We start from the raw sequence: 26,278 nt of genomic DNA, 5'->3' as shown, positions 1-26,278 counted from the left end.
TCCAGGTTTGAGTTTGTTCATTAAACGTTATCACGTTGTTTGTATGTAATCTTCTGGACAGCCATGGTAATTGGCAGGAGAGTCACAGAAGAACTCTTTTTTCTCTGGAGTTTCTCATCCTATGGTTTCCTGAAAGCTTATCCCGTAGTTGCCACAAGTGCCCTGTTGAGGATGGTTATGTACTTTCACACTATGCTTTTCTGTCATTTGATTCACTGACAGGTGGTATATGGATATATTGCCAAATGCACTAACAGACTACATGCTTTTTCTACAGTATGGGATAATCTGACAGTCCCAGAGGGGTAAGACAAAGCATAAGGCACAAGAATCTAGTCTGAAATGGAGGATAAAGCCTTTATATAGAAACTTGGGAGGCATAAGATGCATGCTCCAGGTACAAAAAGGTAACACGTTGGGAAGCACTGGAGGAATATCTGGACAAATGAGAGGACTTCCATGAGTAATGCAGTAATACTAGAGCAAGGTGAAGGATCATAACCATGAGGATGTGAGGGGTGATCAAAAATGGCCTGGAACAACATAATTCCCCATACCAATTTTCCATATCTTTGATAAGCTATTAAGTGTGAACAGCAGCCTAATGTGCTGTTGCTTGGATAATACTGGATAGCCATCCACCATGAGTGCATCCTTTGGACAATTCCAACAGCCATGGACTTGTAGTTCCAACATGTCCTGACAATAGTCACATTTGTATCCCAGTTATCCTTCATGGGGTTCATTTTGTTGTCATACCCATCCAGGGAATTAGGCATTAGGCAGAGAGAGGGAGGGAGGGTGGGAGACTACTGACTGCACAAATCCACTCAATAAGCTTCATATATGAGTGATTTGAGCCTTAGTTTCCCCCACCCTAGCCATCATACTCTACCAACTACATCATCCAAGCTCTGCAAATGTGACACTCTGCACAAAGACGTTTCCATTTCTACAAAGAAAAGACATGAGCTTGCAGAAGGATCTCCAACTGTGAAGTGCATTTTGGCAGTGAATATATTCTGATGTATTCATTTTAACTGCTCAACACAGTTGATACAGAAGGTAATATATAGCCATCATGATCTGCAGGCATTGATGGTTTCACTCTCCATGAATTTGTCTGTATATAAGATGGTTTAAATATTTTGGCTTGTTTTATTAAAACTGTGTGGGTGGGCTCATGGATGTGCCATGGCCCAGTGCCCAGAAATAGGAAGCTCCTCTGTGGAGGAGCTTGGGCTGGGAGGACTAGGAGAAGGTACTGAGGTTCCAGGAAGCAGTCACCTACGGTGGGGGTGGGGGGAACACCTGCTTTGCATGCAGAAGGTCCAAGGTTCAATCTCCAGCATCTCCAGGTAGGGCTGGAAAAAGTCCCACCGGAAACTCTGGAAGGCAGCTGCCAGTCAGTGTCAACAATACTGGACCAATGGTCTGACTGGGTATAAGACAGCTTCCCGTGTTCCTATTTTCTCATGGCTCTAACCCCACCATTTTGCAGGAGCTTACCCACAAACCACTTGAACAGGAGAGTAGCACTAACTACTGAAGCAATTTAATTGTGGTGAAAAGTAGTGGTTGTATGCTGCAGCAATCTATTACAGTGTATTCTTCCGTGGAAAATGATTTTATGTGGAAATAGGAGTATCTTTTGTAGAACAAACAAAACAATTAGGTTCATACAATATTGCTCTTGAATGTTTAAGTGGCAAACTTAAAAACGTAACCCCTCCCCCAACGTTTATTTATTTCATTTCTATACTGCCCAGTAGAAGCAGCTCTTAAAAATACGTTTAAAAAAACAGTTTTCAGGCCTCTGTTATAGGGAAATACAGAACACAGGACACAAACTTAAGGCAATCATATTAATTTTATTCACATGCAAACTGGCACTTAAACTAGTGATTAGTATCATTTATGTGTTTTAATACCACCAGAAAATATGAAAACAAATGGTACTTGCTTCACTGGTAAATTTTAGATTGGGAAAAATACCTTTTTAGTAATGCATAAAACCAAGAACAACTTTGAGGGTGAGAGAGAAAATCGGTAAGGGATTAAAAATGATTATTGGCTAAAGCTGTCCAATTTGCAGTTCTAAAACCAAAATATGGAAAGCTGACAGGCAGAGTCCATTTGAAGAAGTTGATTGAAAAATATATTGAAATAAATAAATCACAAAAAAGATACAAAGCCCAGGCCTGTATATCATTAGGGAGTCCCAATTAAACCAATAGAACAGCACACCCCACTACAAACGACCACACAATGGAAAGGATACATTACTGGGGGAGGCAGAAAAGGGAAATGACCGAGCCCAGAACTCAACCCACAGCTGCCTTGGCAGTACGAATTCACTCACACCAAGCTAATGCCAGCCGAAGGGTCTCCGGACTGATCTTGAGGACAGGTTTCCATCCTTAACCTACAAGGACACGTGTGTAGTTCTCTAAGTCAAATAAACACCACAGCACTCCTGTGAGAGGAAGCCATGTTGGCGTGGGGGGAGAGGAGTAATGACAAGGCTTCACTTCCACCATACCGCAGTTCTACATAGGAACTGGACATGGTAAAATCCTCATGTAAGACCAGCTATAGGGTCATGCTGCTTTGCACTTATTTTGATTTGAACAAAGGCCAATTTATACAAACTTTTGTTACGCCATGATGCCAGGTTAGTGGGGATTTGTGCAGTACAATGCATGGTGAAAGTCAATCAATCAGACGCCTGCTTCAACACATGATACTCTCTGCCCCAAATCAACCCATATCCTCGAGAAACCAACCTAAAGATGTGAATTGGCCCCAAATCCCAGAAGGGTCTCAAACTCTGCAGAGGACTGAAACAAATGTTTAGAATAGCAGGTTTAGGAAACTTAAGTTTCATTTTTCTATACCACCCAATAGCTGAGGCTCTCTGGGTGGTTCACAACTACATTTCTAATTCACGTAGTGGCAAAGAAAAGCATTTTTTTAAAAAATCTGGCAGGTTCTATGTTTCAAATGTAGTCTTTAGTCCTTGTCCACATCATCCTGATCATATAAAATGGTCTATGTCCTCAAAACAACTGGAAAATTCAAAAAGTGTTGCCAAAAATATGGGTGTTGGATTATTATTTTTAAAAGCACAGAGCTTCATAATCTGTCATGGGTTACTAAAACTAGACAGCGTTTCAAGTTTGAACTTATACCACCAATGCCCTGAAATCTAGCAGAAATTATAAAAACATATATTCTAGAGTGGTCTTTGCAGCCACATCATACTGGTCAGATGAAATGCAATTCATCAACCAAGACCCAGGGGCCTTCTCCTTCCAGTCTGCAATAGTGTCTACTAGCCTCCAAGTGCTCAACTTTACACTTCATACTAACAAATGTACTGCAGCCTAAGAGACATATAAATACAAGGGTTATTCAAATGCTTGTATTCTACCCTTATAATCAAGTGGGCTTTCGCAGTCTCCTAGTGACAACCAAAGGCATCTATTCCTTATCTGTGTGTCTCCATAATTCTCAATGGAACAGTTTAACTAAAACAACCCTAACATCAACACATCATTATCTTACACACAGTAACTTAGGTCACTATGTACATATACGCACGCTCAATCAAATAAACAGAAAACAGGAACAAACACGGTGCACTAAATCATAGGGCCTATAGATTAGGTAACACAAGGAAATAGCTATAATAATGATGCCACTGAAACTCTAGAAAATTTAATTTGGGGAGAAATGCCTTGCCATCTTCACATCAGGCAACTGGTTAGATGGTGAGCACAAAGCAAAACTCATCCATGGTCTCTATACATATAGGCTGTGTCAGGATAAAATGAATTCTGCATTCTCAAATGCTTTTGTAACATTTTGATTATGGAGTTAATATACATAAACTGTACACTAATTTGGTTTTCCTCCTGTTTCCCTGTAGTGCTTTGGACATTTACCAATCTGTATAGATAGTACTGAGCTTGATGAACCAATGGTCTGATACATGCCTATCTTTTCCTATATAAAAATCCCAATCAACTATGAAACTACAACTGTGTGTTTCCTTATCAAGGAAAATCTGAGATCTGAGGGTAGAGGGGTCCTTAATGAAGTACACAAGCTTCAGCCCCAAAATCCCCACCCAATTTGAGTCAAATCATGACCCCCCCAAAACCTTCTAAAAACAATAGGCTAGGTGAACCCATCACAAAAAAAGTAAAGTAAATCCCCACCCCCACCCACAGATAAATGAGTACTAGTGCCAATGAGGAGAAGAACAAATAGAATTGTTACACCCAGAACACAAATTACCACTGATGAAGACCAAGGGAGACATAGACCTTCCCATGTGTATCCCTTTGACAGTAAGACCCGGCATCCAGAGAGGGCAGGGTACATTGACCTCCATCCATAGAACAGAATGAAAATTCACTATGTAAGCCCAATATTCCTTTCTCCTTCCAAGGGGCAAAGCATCCCAATGTTAATTATGTGTTACGTGAAGAAGCGCTTTCTTTGTCTGACCTATATCTACTGCCAATCAATCTGTGAGTAACTCCAAGTGCTAGTGTAATGGGGGTGGGGTGGAAGAGACTCTCACTATACATTCTCGCCACACCTTTCATTATTTTATGACTCATTCCCTCCCACGCCCTAAACTAAAGTTCTCCAAAATGTTAGCCTTTTCTCTTAGGGAAGATGCTCTGACTTTTTACTCATTTAGTTTGCCCTTTTCTGCATCTTTTCCAGGTCTGTATTCTCTTTGAGAGTGCGCGACTAGAACTCTATACAATATTTCAAACGCAACTTACACCAAAGATGTCTACAAAGGCATCACAGGACTGGCTACATGGTTAAACATGTATGCCATGGAGACAAAGGTGAGCAATCGGAGCCACCACAACTCTGGAGCGAAAACTGACTGCTGATGAGCGGCCAAATGAGAGGGCCTTGTGCTGAAAGAGTTCATCCCCATACGTGGACCTTGGAAATCTTGAATGATGATAATGAATGGAAATGTGTAGACATGCTTCCGAAGGTGAGGACATTTTCTTTTTGAAGTCTATTGAACTGAGGGTTTCCATGTGGAACTTGTGACACCTGACAAACTTGTTTAAGAATTTCAAGTTTAGAATGGCTCGCCAGTCTCTGTTCTTCTTAGGAATAATAAAGATGGGAGTTAATATTCAAGAAAACATTATGTCTCATCCATCTGTCTATTGAGGACCATTCCCAGGCTTGACAAAAGTACTGAAAGCTCCCCACCACCCCTGTGACAGCGGGGGCCCTCACATTATATGGAGCACACTCTCCTGCTGATCTGGGATTCCCCTGGACTGACTGGAATATAATTTTAAGTGAAGTTGGGAAGGGGGTGACCACAAGAGAATTCATTGACTACTTCTAGAATGGTCTATATGGTTCCTATAAACTTATTGTATGAATGAAGGTTTATAGTTATGAAGTGAATTATTGTTGGGTTTAGGAGTTTCATTATTCCCTATTGGAAATAGAGGGTATGTCCTTCCTTGTTATTTTTATCTCTATTACAACTTCCTTGAGGGACTTCCCCACACAGTTTACCACACAGAAAGGGGAAACTAGCAAACAGAGGCTTACTACCATGTTTGAAACTAAGGCATATCTTGGCTATCTTGTGGAGTCCCTCTCACAGCTGCTTGGTGCTGGAGGTCCGTACATCCCCTCTAGCAGCTTTCTTTTCCATGGGATGGTAACTCTGTCAAAAAAGGAGACAGTAACTAGGCAAGGGCCAAGGCTTGCTCTGCTTTGTGTAAGCCAGCATATTTCATTACACTCATTTATCTTTGGATTGGGTACTGTGACACCTGACCACTGCACTTACAAGAGCACACATTAAGGGCACTTGGAACAGATCCATAGCTTCTGTTTTAATAGTATAAAACTTCTATGCAGAGCTCAAGAGAGCCTTTTCCTGCAAGTAGAGCATCTCATACACCCAGGACAGAAAACTCAAGTCAGTCTGGGAGGGGGTTCAGAAGTGTTTTTTCAGGGAACACTTCCTGGTTTGGATGAGTCGGGGCATTTCCAGCTGTCTACCCTCATTCCAGGTTTCCAACAGCTTTGGTTAAGACAGTAGCGATGTTGTCCCAGGAGCCAAAATGACCTCTGGCCCTCCCACATTTGACTACCCCTGCTATACAAGCTAACATCTAGTCACCTATTCTAGAAGACTACATAACAGTATTTGCCATTGTCAAACTACACACCTTGTACTGATCTCCAGATTGTCTTTCCATCAAACTCTTTTGGTCTCCAATAATGAAGAATCAAACTAAGAAAATGATTATATATATTTTATACAGTAGAAAACCTGAATTCATTTTTCAAATCAATATGCTAAGAGGAGATTTACTAATAAGGCAACTATGAAGTAAATTCTCAGTACTGACCCTGATCACATTTTGTTTTCACCAAATTCAACCTTACAGCATAACAGAGACTGAGGCCTTAGCTAGACCTAAGGTTTATCCTGGGATCGTCCTGGGATCATCCCTGTTCATGTAAATGACACACAGGATATCCCGGGAGCAGGCAGGGATGACCCCAGGATAAACCTTAGGTCTAGCAAAGTCCTGAGAATCAAACAAAACATTACTTTAAAGGTGTAACTAGCAGCCACATTTTCTCTCACTTTGCTCAAAACTAAATGTGGGGGATCTGGTGACCTTAGCATGCGGGTAGAAGGGCTTTAGTCCTTAGCCCCCACCTCCAAACGGTGGTCGCAATCTAGATCAGGACCACTTCAATTTCCATTGCCAGGAAAGAATCCAATTGTTTCAAGGGATCCTTTTATGGATACACTTATTGCAGGTGTGGGTTTCCCAAAAAGGAGCAAAGTGAGGTGAAGGCTGGAATCCCCCATCTCCTATGCTAGGGTCCCAATCTGGATCAGGTCTACCACACTTACTTTTGAGTATGGAATGGTATGGGGTAGGGGTATGGTAAAGAAATCTGCTGATGGAGGAGGAAAATATTACTCCTTATATGAATGGAAGATCAATTAAGAATTCACATCATTGTATTTGTGGTCAGTTGTTTCTGTTCCGCAACAGTTGCACCAATGAAGGACCAATTTTCAATTCTGGTTTCTTTTAAGACTATTACCATGGATTACTGTTACAATTAAAGTTTAGATTTGCATCCACTGCTGTGTAAAATTTATCTGTCTGCATTTTCAACATTAACCTACTTAAGTAGCACTTTTCACCATTTTATTCCTCTTAGCTGTTGCACTCACCTCATCACACATAAAATTAATTATTTTTTTAGTTTTAACCTGACAAATTTGAATATAGAGATACTTAGAAAATCTATGTAGCTAAACAGACATATCAGACACCATTTTAAGGCACAGAGGGTGACCAAACATGAGCATAAATAAACTCAAAGAAGTTTTCAGACTACTTGTAAAATGAAAATCTGTTAAACAGACTGACAGCCTAATCCTATGCATATTTAGTCAGAAGTAAGTTTGGCTGTTCAATGGGACTTACTCCTAAGTTAGTGTGCATAGGACCACAGACACAAGAAACACACAACTTCAATATTGCAAAGTTACAGTAACAGCTCCTAATATTTTCACAAACTAAAGATGTCAATCCTCAGAGAAAAGGGTACATTGTGTTAAGCTATTCGATTGTAATGAAGAATGACACAGGAATACTTACTTCAGAAAGAGACCTGCCCATAAATCCCTAACTGATGGAGATGCTCAGTAGGAAAAAAGCAATCATGATTAGTTCACATGGATTGCCAATATAGCAGTAACAAGATAATATTTGCATACCAGGACCTTATCCAGTATCTTCTTTAGTTCACACAAGTAAAACATTTAAGAACATTATAGACATTAACTGTTTTTTTAAAAAAATCCAGGTACCATAATGAGAATTTGACAGAAATTAAGGGCCAGTTTATGGACATATGGACATAACGCTCCAATCAATCAACTTCTCATGGATGTCAGGGTACCAACATATATGCAAAAGGTCCCTCACTCACCTGGGAAGCCACACTGTACATATAGATCTGCTTCTTCCATTAATATTATTGGGCCAGCTTGCATGATAGAGCTCCAAGTTTGTACATATATATGTATATATATATATATATATCTTTAAACCCCTTGAAGGGTCCTCCACTTTAAGATTTGGCCCATTTTCTCCTTGTTACTTAAGCAACCTCCTCACCAAATACAAAGAAAAGAGAACCCTACTGTCTTCCAACACATGCAGGGTGGATAAAAATTTATGTTTTTTATTGTTTTTTACTTTGCTTTTTAAAAATTTAAATTGGTTTTTATTTTTTTAAAAATGTAAACGCTTTTGATTTTTCACACAAGATCCTAAATAAAATACTATTTTCCCTCTAACTTAAAAAATAACAATTACAATTATATCTCATCATAAACATGCTAAACCTACACTTACAGGGCCAGTTCACATAGTAATTACAGCCAACTGTAGCTTATTTAAGCCACAGTGAGTTGCGGTGTGTGCCGGCAGCCATTTTGAATATTCAACCTCCAGTAGGGGGTTGCCATGGTTTGTCGTGTTATTCAAACCGGGCAACAGGGGTTGCTTGATGGTTCAACAACCCTACAACAGACTATGGTTTATATAGACTTGTGCTCATAATGCTAAAGCATTGTTTAGCTTTATGTCTGTATGCACCTAGCGGAACTGTTTGTATATAACAGCATTATTCGGTGACAAATCATAGGTTTTAAAGGGAGACGCACCGTGCGTGAGCTGCTTTTGGTTTGTAGCAACAACCTACAACCTACCATTTGTATGCTGTTAGCATAATGTCCAAACGTGAACACTTTGGATTATTTGTGAGTTAAGTAACCCAGAGTTAACCTAAGAACGAACAATGATTAAACCCACAAATAACCCAAAGTTCGTACGTTACTGCTGCAAACAAAAAGTAGCTAGCATGTGTATACACAAATAACAAATATTTTAAAATGAAAATATTTACAGGTTATTTTTTAGCAAGCTAAAACCCAACGTAAAGCAGAATCAATATGAAATAATACACAAGCAGGCCATATTATGTCTATTCATGTCCTAAATTAAAACCTTTACTTAAATGTTTGGTTTCCATTCTGCTTGTCTACAAGGTTTTTTTTTTTTAAGAAATAAAATTATAAAAGGATGTTGCCCTTTTCACGGCATAATAACTTTAATATTAAAGGCATAGGCTAGTAAATGCAAAATTTATTTCAACTGTACATAACAGATACCTTTTTAAAAAGAAAACACTTAATTGTTATATGCCACCACAAACAATAAAATGCAAACTGTACAATACAATGCACATTCAGATATACATCTATATTCTGTTTCCAAAAGTCAGTAACTTACTAAAAATGGCTTCTCCCATTCATAAATGAAATGCACAATATATAGATTTATTCTTCTTTTTACGTCACTATATACACATATTATTGTGTTTTGTCATGAATATGCAAAACACACAATTAATATAGCTTAGTGTCAACTTATAGTAAATACTAATTGAATGGCAATACCATTTAAGCCGTGTGAAAGGGACCCACAATGGCTCACACCTACATTCTAATTCAAATTTTGCACGCCTTCATAATAATACTAGCTGTACACACTTATCTTACAGATTGCATAACATAAGGTACCATTGTTAATATTATTTTTAAGTTCCACAAAAATAAAACACTAAAACTTTGGGCTGAATACCACCATTTTAACACTGGATTATTTCCTGTTGCATTAATAATTTCCTGTTGTATTAATCCCACTGATCCATAATAATCCATTCGCAACAGCCAGCAGACTGCCACAGTGAGAACACTAATAACGACTTTTAATGGTATGGTTACACCAAAGAAAACTGGTGTAAAGATGTTATTGTTCTGATAACGGTTCACAGCTCTTGTAATAATGAATGGTGGTTATCAGAGCTTTGAATATTCAGAACTAGTCAAACACAATTCTGAGTAGGAATGGAAAGTTCTAGGCAGCCCACAGTATTTCAAATTCATAATACATCGTAAGAGCATTAGAGTGTTATTAAAAAGCTTTTAGCCATTGTAAGAAACATCTACTTTCTAAAACCAGGACACTATCGATTAATGGTAACAATGAACTATGCCTTCTGTGTCATCAACTTTGTTTTTTAAAGTGAATACTGAGTTTTATAAAATATATAAAAGTGAGAGTTAAGGAGGCATACAGGAACACTGTTTGGCAACCTGGAAAACACAAACATTCCATGCCCATTCTCCTCTCGGGGATAAACTAGATCTTAATGCAGCAGGATAAATAGTACAGTTTCCTAACTTCTTGCTTTGTTTTTGTGAAAAGTAGCGGTGGTGGAGGCTGCAAATCTGAATAGATAAACAGCAAGAGAAAGGCTGTTCAGTCCTTTTCCCTCTGGCCATTTTCCTTCTCAAACTGCCTGCTCTCCGTTGCTTTTCCACTTACAATGGTAGGGAGAGGTACCCACGTATTTTCATCAATCCGGTTGCGCATTTTGGAAGGAAAGCTAGCCAAAATGAAAAGCGTTAAGACGCTGCTCCCTCTTCTCTACTCAAATTGCAGACTATTCGTTAAGCTGTTGCAAACTTCATCTTAGTTTAAAATCCCCCTACTGCCATCATGAGGCTACATCTATTCTCGCTCACATATGTGCTGGGAAATGACTCCTAACCTTAGCAAAACGAAAAATAACAGCACAGTGAATCAGTGCTCTGGGCTCATCCCTGTGGGTTACTGCTGTGCTGTGTAAGGTCACTTATGCTGCTTGTGGCAGTCTTAGGACTGTGCAGTGGTACAGCTCTACAAAATGAAGTGCTGGTATTCAGTCATTAATGGGAGTTGCAGGAAATACTTTACTAGTAGTAAGTGGGGGGAACCTACAAATCGGGTCCCACTTTCCATGCCACGTGAGCTGCCGCACTCCAAACGGCTGCATGCCTCTCTAGCTCTTAGGGATAAGGGGCACCAGTTCAATTAGGAGCAGCATCCAGGTACACTGCCCCTCTGTGCTACTGGATGGCTAGCAAATAAGAATTTCTCTCTTGAACACTACAATTTAGGAATGTTTACCAATGAATTACTGTACATAAAATTAAGTGCAGGTCATTCTGCAGCCCTTTCTGCACCTAAGGATTATCCCAGGAAAATGGAGGGATCATCCCTGCCTGCACCCGGGATCCCCTGTGTGTCATTTGCATGCACAGGGATGATCCCTGGAAAAAAGGCAGGTGTAGAAACGGCCTGCGTCTATCTCAGTATGTCTGATTCAATATCCTTGCTTAGGATATCCTGTTCAGTCACTAAGCACGGAAACCCCAGATCTACAGATATCTATCACCTGAGAAGTCGGAAGCAATTATGACCAAGTTGCCAAAAAGAAACAATGGAATAATGCTTAATTTCATTTGTTCAAAGAGTGGCAAGTAGAACACTAGGTACAGTTGTTTGGAAAAATCAGCATGCTAGCAGGAATACCTGTTCAGGATTTCTAATAGCAATTGTAGTATTTATTTAATTACTTAAAAAAACAAAAAACATTCCTAGCAATTTTTCTGCATAACAAAATTTCTTACAAAAAGTTCTGGGTTCCTATTTTATGAGTTGCGCACACTAAGTATTGCATAAAGTATGCAAGGGTACTATTAATTGAAATGAAAAGTTGGCTGCTGGGTGTATGTTTATGTGCTTATGAAATAAATTAATAAAGGTTTAATATACATGTCGCAGGCATAAGGAAAATGTGAAGAAACACCCACCTTCCCTCAAATTCAACCTGAACGTATTTCAAAAAGCCAATGGGATGCACGGCTTTGGCACTTCCAAAATCAAGACTCTCTGGCTTTTTAAAAAAGTCCTTTATGAGTGGCTTATCGTCTAGGTCTCCCCCACTACTGAAATTGATCTATAATTTATTGTTACTCATGTATATGTTAGCGTGTGTCTATAACTTGCCAGCCACAGTTCAAAGAACTATTCAGGCTCACAGAAGCTTGCAAATTCTCCAATGCACTGTTTACATTTTTCTTCTTGACACACCAGACATCTATGCCGCAAACTGCTTTTGAAACTTCAAAGTGTTGAACACAGTCTGATGTGGGACCAGGGAAAAGGTGGGCCTACTGTTAAAGAAAACACAAGTCCAAATCCCTGGTGGATGTGTGACCCTTGTTGCACAATTGCCTGGATTGTGTGTAGTTATTTTCTACACTATCTGTAGCGTAAAGTAGGAAGAAACGTCACTTGGTCAATGGATATTTGTGAAGTGTTTTGCAATCATGGACCTTCCCATGTCTAACTCACTTGCTCAATGACTGAAGCATATATGTGATTCTCCCCAACATTTTAAGAAATAGAGGCAGGATAATAAGACACACCAGGAGCTGCTTGTTCTCTTATAAACGAGCTTACAGATTCACTAAATATACAACTGTCTGAATTTCCCATTTCTTGTGCGTTTGTTGCCGTTGCTGTGTTTTGTCTTCCCTGCTTTATATTTTTATTATTATTAAACACACAAACCTAAACAGGCTAAAGGATTTCCATATGAATGGCACAAGCATTGTTTCACAAAATGCCGTAAGAACGGGGCTGGGCAGGGGAAGAAAAGAGTGTTGTAGCTACACTGAAACTTTTTTTAAAAGACCCTCAGACCATCATAGCTACATATCAATGCTGCCAGTTTTTATATCAAAAGATCCTACAAGTGTATCCCATAAGGTACAACTGAAGTATCAGAAATTTCTTCCAGAGATTGTTAAATATCACATTAAAGAGACAAGAAACTGCAAGAAAACATCTAAGAAAAGCAGGCTGTGATACAACAAGCATTTGTTAAGAAAAGCTCAGAAGTGCATTAGTTCTGGTGAGAGATATATGAGCAACAGCTCTTACGAGATGTAGACCCCATTCTGTAACTATGGGCTGTCCATATACTGTCATAGTCAGAGTCTTCAGAGAGGTCGGAAGGCTCCAAACGAGAAAGGCTACTGCGACGACCCAAGGAGTCTAGACTTGATTGGTCATCATCAGCCAAGACGTGATTATGCATCAGGTCAGTGCCTTGCCATGCTAAGGATGTATGGGTGAAATGAAATGGTGGATGTAGACAGGCAGAGGTGGGATGAGGAGGAGAACATACAGGATAAGCCACAACCAAAACACATGAAACAAAAGCAAAAGGTGACGGGAAGAAAAGGAAAAGAGAAAATATTGTTAAAAAGACACCAAATCTTGTTACCCTTATTTTGGTTGGGTTTTATGTACAAATTATACTTAGCACATAGATTACTGAAAGAAAGAAAAAAAACACTGTCACAATAAGAATAAGAATTGGGTTTCACTGTTTTGTTTAGAAGGTGCTTCTGCTTGCGAATCCATTTTAATGTTATAGTTAAAAAGGAAGTTTTGAAACCCTAAAATGGGGGGAAAGGTGCTATTCTGACGTACAATGAATCCAAAGAGCAGTTTTTTTAAATCAGAAGGTTCTGATAGCTGCACTGCTTTGCCTTTCCGGAAGAAATGTCTTGAGAAAAGTCCTACACAGCCAAAATGTTGTAAACCAAACAAGCTGCACACATATGAAAGTTAAAGTATTCTCAATTTACTCGAGTTCAGCTATCATTCACCTAAGTCTGCTTGCCCACTTTATTGTTCACTACCTTTAAATCACTTTCACCTTAAAAGCTTATTTTGACAATAGTTATCTCCATGGGAATGTCTTTGGAATGATTTGCATGGAGGAGTATATATAAATATTTGTGAAAAAAAGTCAGTGAGTAGAAGAAGCTGTCAGCAGTCTACCATCCTACTCAAATACTTTTCTTGGAAAGTACATGACTAATGTCATTCCTTCTCTATTTTTGCATAGGAACCATTCCAAAGCATACCAATGGAAGGGAAACTTGACCTGAACATGTGGTTTGAAGAAAAGGAAAACTGAAACAAATGTGAAGAATAATTCTCAAAATGAAAAATACCCAGAGAAACTGAAAACTATCTATATAGAAAGCTAATATCATAAATATTAATTGGCCTGATCTAGAGAAAATTTTAAGGAGCTAAGACTGCTAAGGTCCAATTCATATATGCGGCCTGTGGTTGGGTACCCCTTGGAAAAAGTAGTAGACAGGCATATCCAGCTGTTTGCATGAGCAATTCTGCATGTTGCAGCTATTTTAACCACACCAACACAAGCTCCCTGAAAAAAAATATTGGAAATAGTTTTGTCAAAATTGTCAGGGCCATTTGGGGAGATGTGTTACTCTAGAGCTGTTGAACCTCTTTCAGCCAGAGGGCAGAATTTAATTTCAGGGACTGTCTTGGGGCCATGGGTGGATCTTAAGTCAAAAGTGGGTGGGACCAAAGGCAAAAGAAGGCAGAGCTAACATCCCAGCACATTTGAGCTTAAATCTCTTCATGCTAGCAAGTACCCCTTAGAAGAGTCATCTCTACTTTTTAGATTAGGGGAAAGCTGCCCAATCACCAAACTATTCAGTCAGGGGCAAGGGGAAGGAGTGTGGCCATTTGGAGAACTCCAGAAGGCCAGACAGGGCCCCCAGGTGGGGCAGATTAAGCCCACAGGCCTGAAGTTCAATATCTCCATATTAGGCAAACAGCTTGCAACATGGAGCTGCCTTCATTCAGTTGTGCTTTCAACCATCCATCATGCCACAGACTGCATATGTGAATCGGGCCAGAGTTCTAAGACTGCTACAGATTCCCCCTCCACTTCCATGGAGGAAACAAGATTGTGCATGCAGAAGCACCATGTCCACACCAGAGCACACATGGTTCTCTGTACTGGGGTGAATGATCACAGACCATACTTATTGATATTAAAAGCAGACTACCCCCTGGGCTTAATGGAGCTAGACTGCAGCTACTGTTTTCTCATTCTTCCAATATTATTTAAGGACCTTTTCACATGATCAATTTGTTAATGGGTCATTCCATAATATGGCATTTTAGGCTGTGGGCAATGCTCTTGACATTCTCTGTGCAGTGAAGACATCAAAATATTGTGCACACATATAATACTGGAATGGACAGCTTTGCCGCAGCGGGGAGCAAATGTGGGCATCAGTTCTACTATCTCTGCCCACCTTCTTACAAATCTAACTAGCAGGCACTACGAACGTCAAGAAGTGGGAGGGAGCTGCCTTTGTTGCTAGGAGGGAAAAGGCACTAAGAGGGCGGAAAGGCAGCGAAACAATTTAGAAAAATGTGCTAAGTAAGCACTCCTGTGCTGGAGATCCACAGCACAGAGAATACACACAAGATTTTCAGAATATATACCTTAAGGGCTCAGAGAATGATGCAAGCAGAAAAAAGAGAGAATATGAAACTCAACATTAGCAGCATGAAGAAACAAAAATAAATATCCAATAGGGATATTAGCTACTGTGAGGAGCTTCTTTATTTGAATAAAAATTTCTAAATAAATAAATATTAGGATCTCTGACATCTACACAACCACATTCCATTTGGCAATTGTAATGGCAGTGTGTTATCTTTGGGAAGGATTGCCTTTCACCCATGTAAATATTTTGATGGTTTTAAATTTCGTATACTTGTTTTTAATGTTCACTCTTTAATGTTCACTGTTTTTAACTTCCGTAAACCACCCAGAGAGCTTTGGCTATGGGGCGGTATATAAATGTAATAAAATAAATAAATAAATAAAATAAATAAATATTGCAATCTCCCCTTAAAGGTAGTGAAATCCAGGAGGAAGATGCATGGTCTGTCCTCAAAGGAGAAGCAAATACACATTTGCTATACAGTAGACTGATCATGCGGAAAGGCCCTTACAGAAATGCCTTTATTACCCTGAGAGCAGCAAGCAGACAGAGGTAAAGACATGATATAACAAGAAAGAGAAGACGTGGAAAACTCCAAGTACTAGCCATTTTCTTTTTCATGCCCATCTCCCAAAAATACCTTTCTACAAAATTTGAAACAAAAAACATCTGTCCTACCTCTAATGCCACAGATTTCCAGAGCATGGGATCCCCTGGCCATGCTGAATTCACATTTCTAAAAGCATAACCTCCAAATCTGACAAATGGAGGGTGCTACTAGCAAAATTGCCAGATCTGCACTATGGAGAACAGGCAAAATGTGAACATAGAGGTGAGGACAGACTGGATATAAAGAGATTGCACTGGCTAGGTGCAGACATAGACCTTCCCCAATATCTTAAAGCACAATTAAGAGATTGAGAAATATTACATCTACACTCAAACCTATTCCCAAAACACAAAGCCATATCCAATTTCTTTTGTTAACTTCTGTTAAATTATATGGGGGTAGAGAATTTCCAAAAAACACAATTTTAACAATATCAGCAGCCTTGGAAAAAAGAAGCCGTGCATCTAATTGCTATTACCTTCATTTTCATTGCGGATAAATGCAAATAAAAGCTGTAGATTTTTTGATGTATGCAATGAAATTTTTTTGCACTATGTATATTTACAAAATATACATAGAAAGGGAAAACCAGCAAAAAGCAAAATACATTTTGCACCAGTTGTGTGTCTCTGTAAACACACATTTGCACAAACTAAAAAAAAATATGTTTCACATAATACTTCTTGTCACCTTACACACATATATATTTATATAAATATATTTTAAAATGACAAAACCAACTGAGCACAGTTGTACCATTTAAAGCATCATCAATTTATTTTGTCCCACCCTGGTACAATCACCCATGGAATCATAACAGATGTCACTTGAAAGTAATTGTAGGACTAGAGTAAAATTAGAAGACAAAGTCTAAGTTAGCAGGGAATCATAAAATAGTCTAAACACAAAGACACAAAAACATATCATAGCAACCAGCAATTTTACCGCACCAAACACCAATTATTTGTTACTATGGCTCACAAACATTACAGACCTTTTCATAAGGTTCTAGCCAAAAAAAATCTAAATATGAAAAAACGAAAAAATAGTCCTACAATAAATTCCCACGATTAAAAAGGGCCAAATTTCCATTCATAAAGTACATGAGCCCTAATTGATGTTCCAAAGTAATAAGTAGCATGACTGCTAATTGCCAGTCTAATAAGATTAGCATTGAAATTAGGTATTCTCAAAAATGCATGTTGATGAAAATCTGACAAAAATGTAAGCCCTATGACATTTTAATGGACAAAAAGCTACCAATGTCTACATTGTTTCCTGCCAATAGCAAACTATTTGACAGTTTTGGAACATAATATAAATTGTGAACTAGCTTTATGTTTAATGGCAAAACTGTGCAAACTGGAACAATCTAAGAAGAGTATTTTCTTCCCTTATGTAGATGTAATACATGCTGGCAGATTCCCTTGTTAGGTGCAATGTTTTACTTACAATAGAGGATCTCCACCATTGCAGCCTTGTTTAAGATTAAATAACCTGGGTCCCCAAGACACAGTGTAAGTTGGATATATATCTGAGTAATTGAAAACAGCAGCTTTGCTCAACATACAGATAATTTTAAAAGTACATATATAGATATATTACTGGAATAAAGGGGAATTATTGATAACTGTAATACAATTACTATTTAAACTGCTATCAATTGTTTATGTCCCATTATCCTTTTTAGTAAAAGGAAATGGTTGCATTCACATGGAAAGTTAAGGCAGAGCGCCATGAACAAGCTGCTTCACTCCTGCTTGGAGCCTCCTGCTAGAATGATCAGCTGAACAAACTAGAAATTATTTGTTTAGTGTCTTGCCTGAACCCAGGATTCTGACTTATTGAGTTCTTTATAAGCCATGATTGCACATCAGGGGTTGTTCATGGTTTATGAATCATGTATTGTAAAGGGCACAACAACCTAATCAAACCATATCTAGTTTGTGTAGCTGCTGACACTATAAAAACCAAGTGGGAGTGGACCAGCACAGAACTCATTCTCATACTCATTCCATGTGAATGCGTCTAAAAGCCTTTTAAAAATGTGTATCTTGTTGAACATAAAGCCATGTATCAACACTTGCCATTCTCCTTTACAAGATACATTTGTGCTTAGGGTAATATAACCCGCCTATTCTTGTACATAAGAATTATGTACAATTCATACTATCCTATAGCTTGCTATACCGACAATGGTATGTTTAGGATGGGGTTTGGCAAATGCTGCACTTGACATAACATCAAAAACCATACAATCTGTAAAGTTGACATGAATATTATACTAGAAATGGAAATATTAGGCTGGGACAAAAACGCTTATGGCAGCGATTCCCAAACTACACCGCAAGAGGGGGAGATATGTCTACCTTGTATACACCACTCTACACCCCTCAGAGGAGATAGACCCTTTGCAACACTGGTAACTCCTTTCTTTGCCATTGTATGGGTGGTGAGATCATCCCAACAGAGGGAGTAAAGATGCATAGGAATTGTCAAACACAACCCATGGCAGAGTAGGCAGGTGTGAGGAAATCCGAGAAGCATCACCATTGCACAGAAGCAGAGTCCAATCTCTGAACCTTGGCTGACAGGACTAAGGAAAGGGCAGAATACCAGGAGGCGGTATAAACTTAGTTCTCTCTTGGTTGAAAGGAGAATCTCTACCCACTGTTCTGCAAGCTGATCAACAAATACATACCTATCTTTTGAGTGTCAGGTAACCCATGCCTCCAGTTCTAAACCAGATCGAAACTATATCTCAGATATTGAAAGTTTGAGAAATGCATGGTTTGGAGTTATAGTCCAATTACTCTAGAATGGTCCCATGGTCTTACCAGGGACTTCAGTTGGATGGTCTAAAGTAATGGAGCATGGACTGCAAATCTCATCACAAACATCCAGAACTAAAATGTTAGTATGCACGATCTGAAAAATCCAGAAACAAACAAAGCAGTCCCTGTTCTGTTCACAGGTCTGACTATCACAGTGCATACCGTATTGCTAAATCTGGCAACTGCAGAAGCACGGGGGTGCAGAGGACCACATGAGGTCACTCACTAAACCTCCTTATAGCTACACAGAATGAGTTATATTTAAATCATTACGAACATTTACCTGCATTATTCTTAGTGCATTTGATTTATTTGTTTTATGACTTACACCCCCATCTATTAGAAAAATTAAAGAGCTAGGACCACTGATTATTACTGACTGAATGAATAAGACTCAAATAATTATTTACATTTTCTAGAACTTACTTGAGTTTAATGTTTGGCGCGTTTTGGCACTTGTGCAGTAAGCTTCAATGACTTTTAAAATCTGAGCATCTTCTTCTAATGCAGCTGTGCCTGTGGAAAACAAACACATTGATTAATTCAGCTGCAGGACTATGCTATACAATGTCACCCCAACCAAACATCATGACTGACACACCAGTCCTATATATCTGTGATATCACTAAATGTCCGATGTCAATATGGCCACAGCATCTTGTGCTGATCAAGACTAATCTTGTAGGTCTTGACATACTGGCCACATTTGAACAATAAAATAAAGCAAAATATGAATAAACCTTTTGCCTGCATGTGTAGCCCCTTTACTCCTCCCTTCATGCGAAACAGCAAACAAACCAGGAAGTTTTCAGCTAACTACAGTTTCCCATTTTGTACAAACAAAATCACCTTGAGAAGCCAAGATATTAAACCAACTTCAAACTGTCGTTTAATAGCCTGGCTTGCTCCAAAACTGTTGCCCATAATTTTCTATTGCCCATAATTTTCTATTATGTCTGAACCAGGCAACTATAGTCAACAATTTTGGAACAAACCAAGTTTGGACAAAATGGCAAAGTACAGTTAACAGAAGACTTCCTGGTTTGCTCACTGGATTATGCGAAGAGGCTACATGCATGGGCAAATGGCTTGTTCATATCTCAATTTAATGAGCTGAGATATGATCAGAGAGCTTCGGCTATTGGGTGGTACAAAAATGCAATAAATAAATAAATCATCTGAACCCTCCCACAGTGTAGGCACTTCTTTCCACCAATCCTGACCAACCTCTAGCAACTTCTCCATCCAGTCGTGTATTATGGATGAACTTTGAACAATGACTACTGCTGTCGGTAAAGCGGTACCAGCCCCCATTACTTCACTAGCATGGTACCATTTGACATATTAAGATCTTCAAGGGGATAATCTCTAACAGAGATCATTTTACATTTTAAAAGCTTGCCCTTTTAGCAACAACTGACTGCAGAGTGATGCCTGCTGCCAAGGGTTTTAGAACATTATGCCAGTATTTACTCAAGGGAATTAAAGCAACCCATATAACTTCTGATGTTAGCTGAAGTTCAATTATAGAATGTGTATTAAAAGGGGAAAAAGATAATTTGGGGGAAGAAATTGGCAAAATGGGATGCCAGGCAGCATGGATTCGCCACAAGTAAATTAAAGCTATTCAGATACTCTATGCGGAGGAGAGAAAATTTTTGGACATGGGAAATACAACTCAACAGTCCTTTTAATATAACTACTACTGTGTTTTGTTGAAGTCAATGTGATGGGTTATTGTGTTACTGAACACAGTGCTTATTTCACGGTGTGGGTTATCATGTTGTCTGAATGCAGAACATTTTCCGCAGTGTGGTTTATTTTTCTTGAATAATCCACCTTGACAACCCATCGCTTGTTGTTGGCTTGTTCAGGGTGGTTAACGAGCCACACTGCCTAGTTAACAAGCAACCCTGTGGAAAACGCATTGCATTCTCACAACATGATAACACACCCTGCAGAAAAAGCACTACGTTCAGACAACACAATAACCGACGGTTTAACAACAACAACCCACATTGTGGACCCAGCCACTATGCACAGGAATGGGATACAAGTTCTATTCAAATTGAATTACTCTAAATACATTATATCCTCCTTTTTAAATAGCCAAGAATGGTAACCTTTTGGGCTATCCAAAAGGAATTAAAAGCCTTCACTCTCTCAATATACCAAAAAGGCACTTACTTTTTCTCAATGCAAATTCTTCTTCAGATGGTTTCCGTTCAGGTTTTCGCTTGGGCAACAGTTTTTTCATTGTTTTAGGGCTTTTGCTGAGATCCTGATTGGGTAAAGAGCACCCACACAATTAAACCCTATTTGTTTCAAGAGATCAAAACATACCAATCAAATGGTGCTTCCATATTACTAACTCAACTCATGATTTACATAAACTATATCCCCACGTTTTGTTACTATTTCAGGCTGCGTCCAAGAAATCCATCCCAATAGAAATGTTCTTTATTGATAACATTTATATCTAGGTTTCATACTGGTGCTCAAGTCAGCTAACAAAATCAAACTTGCACAAAGCAACTTCGTCTGCCACACGGACTTTTCTAACGGAAACAGCCCCGAAGACCTCCCCCATGCTTCTGTTAGTTGACAAATAATACATTTTACATTCAACTGGAATAGTTATAATGGGAGACCAACAGACAGAAAGCACTTTGGTTCTACCGCACAACCGTGCTAATTTACATGAATACAAAGATATGCCAGTCTATTCCTAAATTAGACATTCCCTAAGATCTAGACAAAAATGTGGTGAAAGAACGTGACAAGAAGACTCCCAAACGGTCTGAGTCTTGTGTTTGCATGTTAGGCCTCCCCTCCACATTCATGCAAACACATAGTTCCCCCTCCTTGACTTCCATCAGATCATGAAAGAGGAAGAGGAAGTGCATGAGCCCAAGACTTGGTTACCAATGGCCAAATCATGGTTTGCTGTTATGAGCTACTGCCTAATAAAGGGAAATCAGTTTTGGAAAAACAACAACAACAAAGGCCCTTTCTACACCTAAGGATTATCCCAGGAAAATGGAGGGATCATCCCTGTCTGTTCCCGGGATCCCCTGTGAATCATTTGGATACACAGGGATGATCCCAGGATGATCCCGGAATAAATGGCTGGTGTAGACATGCACAAAGAGTCTTGCGGCACCTTAAAGTCTAATAAATTTATTCTGCCTTAAGCTTTCATCAGATGCATGGAGCATTATGAAGAGTGAGCTCAGAAGGAAATTAAATGCAGAAAGTACTGACAGTGACAATCACATTAACAGTTGCACAGATGCAGTTGCGCAGATGTGAGGGAGTCAGTTTTAGAAGCTGCTATTAATAAAACTTCTTTAAAGCATTAGGCCACAGGAAACATTTGCTGGCCCAAAAAGTATACTGGTGAAAACACAGAAGAGCAAAGGCTTACACTAAGCTATGATGAAATTCAGAAATAGCCTGCTTTCTTGATTTCAACTTCTGTGATCTTTTATGTTGGCTCAAAATAATAATAATAATGGGGGGGGGCAGTAGCAAAAACCAATGGGAGCAAAAGAAGATGTAAAACTTCAAAATGGTACTGAGAAATGAATCTGTATTAAATAATAACCATACTTAAACTGTCAGTACCATTTCGAGGCTTTGTCTACCTATACTTGGCCTAGAAACCGGGGAAATACACGTGACACAGTTGGCTGAGGATTCTCTTGCCATAAGCTAACAAACTTCCAGACTTCTCCTTAACACCTGATTTTCCCTCACTTCAGGAATACTAATCACTCTGTCAGAAGAGGATTTCTTTTCCTACTCTGACATCAGAAATGATACAAAGTTCAACGCTCAAAACTGATATTCCCACTCTACCCTCAATTACAGAAAGATTCATTGGTTAAAAACACTCCTTTTCTTAATTATGATTAAATCAATGCTACCTGAAGCCAAGTTAAAATGCTTTATAAGGCAACACAATATATATCTTTATTATGACCTGGAATGAATTTAGTTTTCTAACTGGGTTATTCATTCTCACCTCTTTGTAACAGAGTGCTGCTGAAGGCCGTAATGGAGGCGCTGGCCGTAAACAGCTCAAACTCCATGGCTTAGGAGTTTTAGGTGGCTCCAGGGGTCCCCAGTTTATAGTGGTATGAGGCGTCCCATGATGTGAAGGATGTGGAAGAGTGTGATATACTGGGGTCAGTGGCATTTGCTTGCTATCCGCATGCTTGCCAGATGGTGTAACAGGATGTGAAGGAAGCTGCCAGATGTACAAAGATTATAGAAACAAAGAAAAAGGAATAATAAAAAGGGATTGCCACATCTAATTTTATGCCAAGTAGCCATTGTTATTACATTTGTTACAGAGCCATGCAATAACAGCTGAACAGGTTTGTTGGAATTGATACATCTGTCAACACCATGTCAAGCTACTAAACTTAATTCGCATTAACTTAGTAACATCGAGAAGCAGGAGCGGGGTGCGGGGAGGAATACAGATTTTCATGGTTGACTCTCTAACATCAGCATTTCTGAATGTGGCAGGACCAATTTATACATTACCAGAACCATGTGGTTTGGACAAATGACACAGCTCCTGTCCACGTCAGTGTCACCAGCCCTCACGGAAGGGCCATGCAAGCATTGAAATGGCCAAGTCTTTCTCTAGCCCATACAAAATTCTTGTCTGCAGACTTTACTAGATGAGCGCGGAACCAGACATTAAACAAAACCCTCATAGAAATATATTTCTTATTTTAACACCCTCCAATACGGTTCTAAAATAGCAATTCTACCACTAAAATGATCACAATGCATAATTTATGACTCATTTATAACATAAACGGTTTTTTTCTCAAACCACACACACACACACACACACACACACACACACAGAGGACTTATTGTGCTTGCTTATTTTACAGCCAGCAGGACTAAAGGCAAGTGGCCTCTTACCGTGTGAGATGGCACAGAATGAGGTTTAATAACTGGAGTCCCAATAGTTGTTACTTTGGTTTGCTTCTGCAGATGGTCTACCCATTCATGCAAATCTTGTTGGTTATTACAAGATACCAATATTCGTTCGATCATATTTCCTAGAACCAAACAGAAAAAAAAAACCAGAAGCAAAGAGCAAAAGGAATTTATTTCTTTTTTAAAGCTATGGTGTCAAATTCTCATGTGAGCAACATCTGACACGCCAAAACATTGTGCATTGGGAGCAATCCAATGCAACACAATTGCTAACATAAATTACATTGCGCCAGCATAAGGGAGCTCGTGCAGAATACCAATAGCGTTAGCTGGAGTGACGGGATTCCCCAGAACACTCATTGTGCTAGCTAATGCTATTGGCACTGCTCCAAAGGTTCCTTACACTAGCACAATGTAATTTACGCTAGTGTAATGTAATTTCTGTTAGCATTCAGGCCATACTGGATACGCTTTTGATATACCAAACAGCTTTAAAGGACCAGCACACCTCTCCTGCTTCAGGTGTCTCCTCCACATCACATTACCACAATCTCGCAATTTAAAAAAAATGTGTTTCTAATGAAAGAACTGTTGATTTGGGCCTACACATTAGGAATTTTGTTGCCACTCCACTCCTCCTAAGGCAGGGATGCACAATCTTTTGGGGGCACATGTTGAAGGCTACACACACACTTCTCCCAAGAACACAGACACACACATAAGAGGAACTTTGGGAAAGGGGATGGAGCCTTCTCTCCATCTGCTCGCCCAGCAATCCCGAAAAAGTTCACTGCTAGCAAAAGTGGGGAAAGAGCTATCGGTATGAGAATCTCTGAGGGAGGGAGTAGAAAGTAAGGCAGCAGGGAATTTGGTAGCAGTGTGGTGGGCAGGGCATGTCTGGGGGGCCCACAGTAAAGGCTGGCATGGGCACAAATTGTGCATCCTTGTCCAATGCCCTTTTAAAGAACAGTGATATTTGTCTATAGAACCTGGGGAAAGTTTGCAATTTAAGATTTATGGGCCAAGAACATATGACCTCTACAGGTGTTCTCCCTATTAATTGTTACCACTCCTATAAGATCAAGGCCATATCACAGAGTATTACCACTAGATTTTAGAAAACTAACATTCTAGGTTAGACTGCTATGATGGTAAATTATTCTGCTTGGCAGAGAACATGGCTGTTCATTTTTTTGCTTGTGTTAAACTTAGGTAACTATAATATATCTTCACTGCCTATCATTTAATATCTGGGCACAACTGAAAATGCTAGGTTTGATCTAGAAAGTCCTAAAAGGCTTGGGTGCTGTATATCTCAGGCCATGGCTAGACCAGGCCTATATCCCGGGATCGTCCCGGGATCGTCCCTGTGCATCCAAATGACACACAGGGGATCCCGGGAGCAGGCAGGGACTCCATTTGCCTAGGATAGTCCTTAGGTCTAGCTAAGGCCTTCGAGAGCATCTGTTCCCAAATGAACCTCCCTGAGACCCCTGAGGAAACCATGCTGCAAACGCCAGTCTTGGTTCTGGTGTGGTGCCATGTTTATGGTACTCTCTTCTTAAGGAAGCCCATTGGTCCTCAGAGACAATTATAACATTTTTATCCCACTAAGTCTACCGATTTAGTGGACTGCTGATTCTGGTTCTTGTCTGTATTGTTATTTCTATGCAGTTTTTACTGGTTTTAGGCAGATTTGCTGGGATTTTTATGTGTGAAGCCTGACTTGAATTCATATTGAGAGAAAAAAAATCAGCACATTTTTTTAAAATGAGTAAATTATAAATAGGATGGCAGAGATTGTATGAAGAGATTGCTTAAACTATCTTCTTGCTCTTTTTATCATTCAACTGAAGTGCTTAGAGCCAGGGTAGGCAGCAAGTGGGATCTCCATAAATTTTGGACTTCAACTGCCAGCATTCCTGACCATTGCAGCAGGGGCTTCCAGGAGCTTGAAGTCCCAAATATCTAGAGATCTACCATCTGCCCACCCCTAGTTTAGAGGGTAGAATAGATGCTGGATTTTGCCACATATGTTGAAGCATACTGTGGTGATGCAGGGACTGTCAAGAAATACTTTTGTAAGCCACCGTGAGAGCCTTTTTTGGCTGAATGGCGGCATAAAAATCCTTAAATAAATAAATAAAATAAATAAATATATAGAAGGGACAGGAATGCACAAGGAGATTACCTGATATTTCAAATGCATTTCTGTGATTCTCACTCTCTTCTAGTTTTGTAATGGTCATCCCAGTCAGCGGTAGTTTCCCCTAAAAGCAGATATACCAAACCACTATTCACATAAAATCCAAATATACAAAACTATTCAATAGATAACAAACATACATACGTGATAATGTTTTCCCTCCCCCACCCTCCACTCCAAAGGTTAGGACACATTGACTGTATTCAGATGATGCACTAAGCCACGGTGGTTAAGCATTTTGAGCTAAACATTATGGCTTGGGGTGTCATGTGAACCATTCCTAACCATGATGGCTACATAACCGGGGTTTA

At 39.3% G+C, this 26,278-nt stretch overlaps 1 protein-coding gene and 1 long non-coding RNA gene across 6 annotated transcripts in view; one reads left to right on the top strand and one right to left on the bottom strand.

The window, feature by feature from the left end:
* The window catches only part of ARHGEF7 (Rho guanine nucleotide exchange factor 7), a 109,199-nt gene that overhangs the window by 14,358 nt on the left and 68,563 nt on the right, over window positions 1-26,278 (bottom strand). For 3 of the 5 annotated variants that reach the window (XM_063126135.1, XM_063126137.1, XM_063126136.1), the window contains exons 14-18: window positions 25,953-26,031; window positions 23,744-23,883; window positions 22,824-23,048; window positions 20,984-21,077; window positions 19,223-19,312 (exon numbers count right to left, since the gene is read on the bottom strand). In XM_063126135.1, the coding sequence (XP_062982205.1) occupies window positions 19,223-19,312; window positions 20,984-21,077; window positions 22,824-23,048; window positions 23,744-23,883; window positions 25,953-26,031 (628 nt within the window). Of the gene's footprint in view, window positions 1-12,944; window positions 13,122-19,222; window positions 19,313-20,983; window positions 21,078-22,823; window positions 23,049-23,743; window positions 23,884-25,952; window positions 26,032-26,278 lie in introns of all 5 variants that reach the window. The other 2 variants (XM_063126134.1, XM_063126138.1) reach the window with 1 other exon arrangement.
* On the top strand, window positions 264-14,023 carry LOC134398713 (uncharacterized). The gene is made up of 3 exons (XR_010025456.1): window positions 264-407; window positions 12,995-13,104; window positions 13,921-14,023. It is a non-coding gene; the product is annotated as an uncharacterized LOC134398713 (long non-coding RNA).

The sequence above is a fragment of the Elgaria multicarinata genome, chromosome 5 (assembly GCF_023053635.1).
Source record: "Elgaria multicarinata webbii isolate HBS135686 ecotype San Diego chromosome 5, rElgMul1.1.pri, whole genome shotgun sequence".
Lineage (NCBI taxonomy): Eukaryota > Metazoa > Chordata > Lepidosauria > Squamata > Anguidae > Elgaria > Elgaria multicarinata.
The sequence above is the reverse complement of the archived record's forward strand: the minus strand, read 5'-3'. Positions and strand labels throughout refer to the sequence as shown.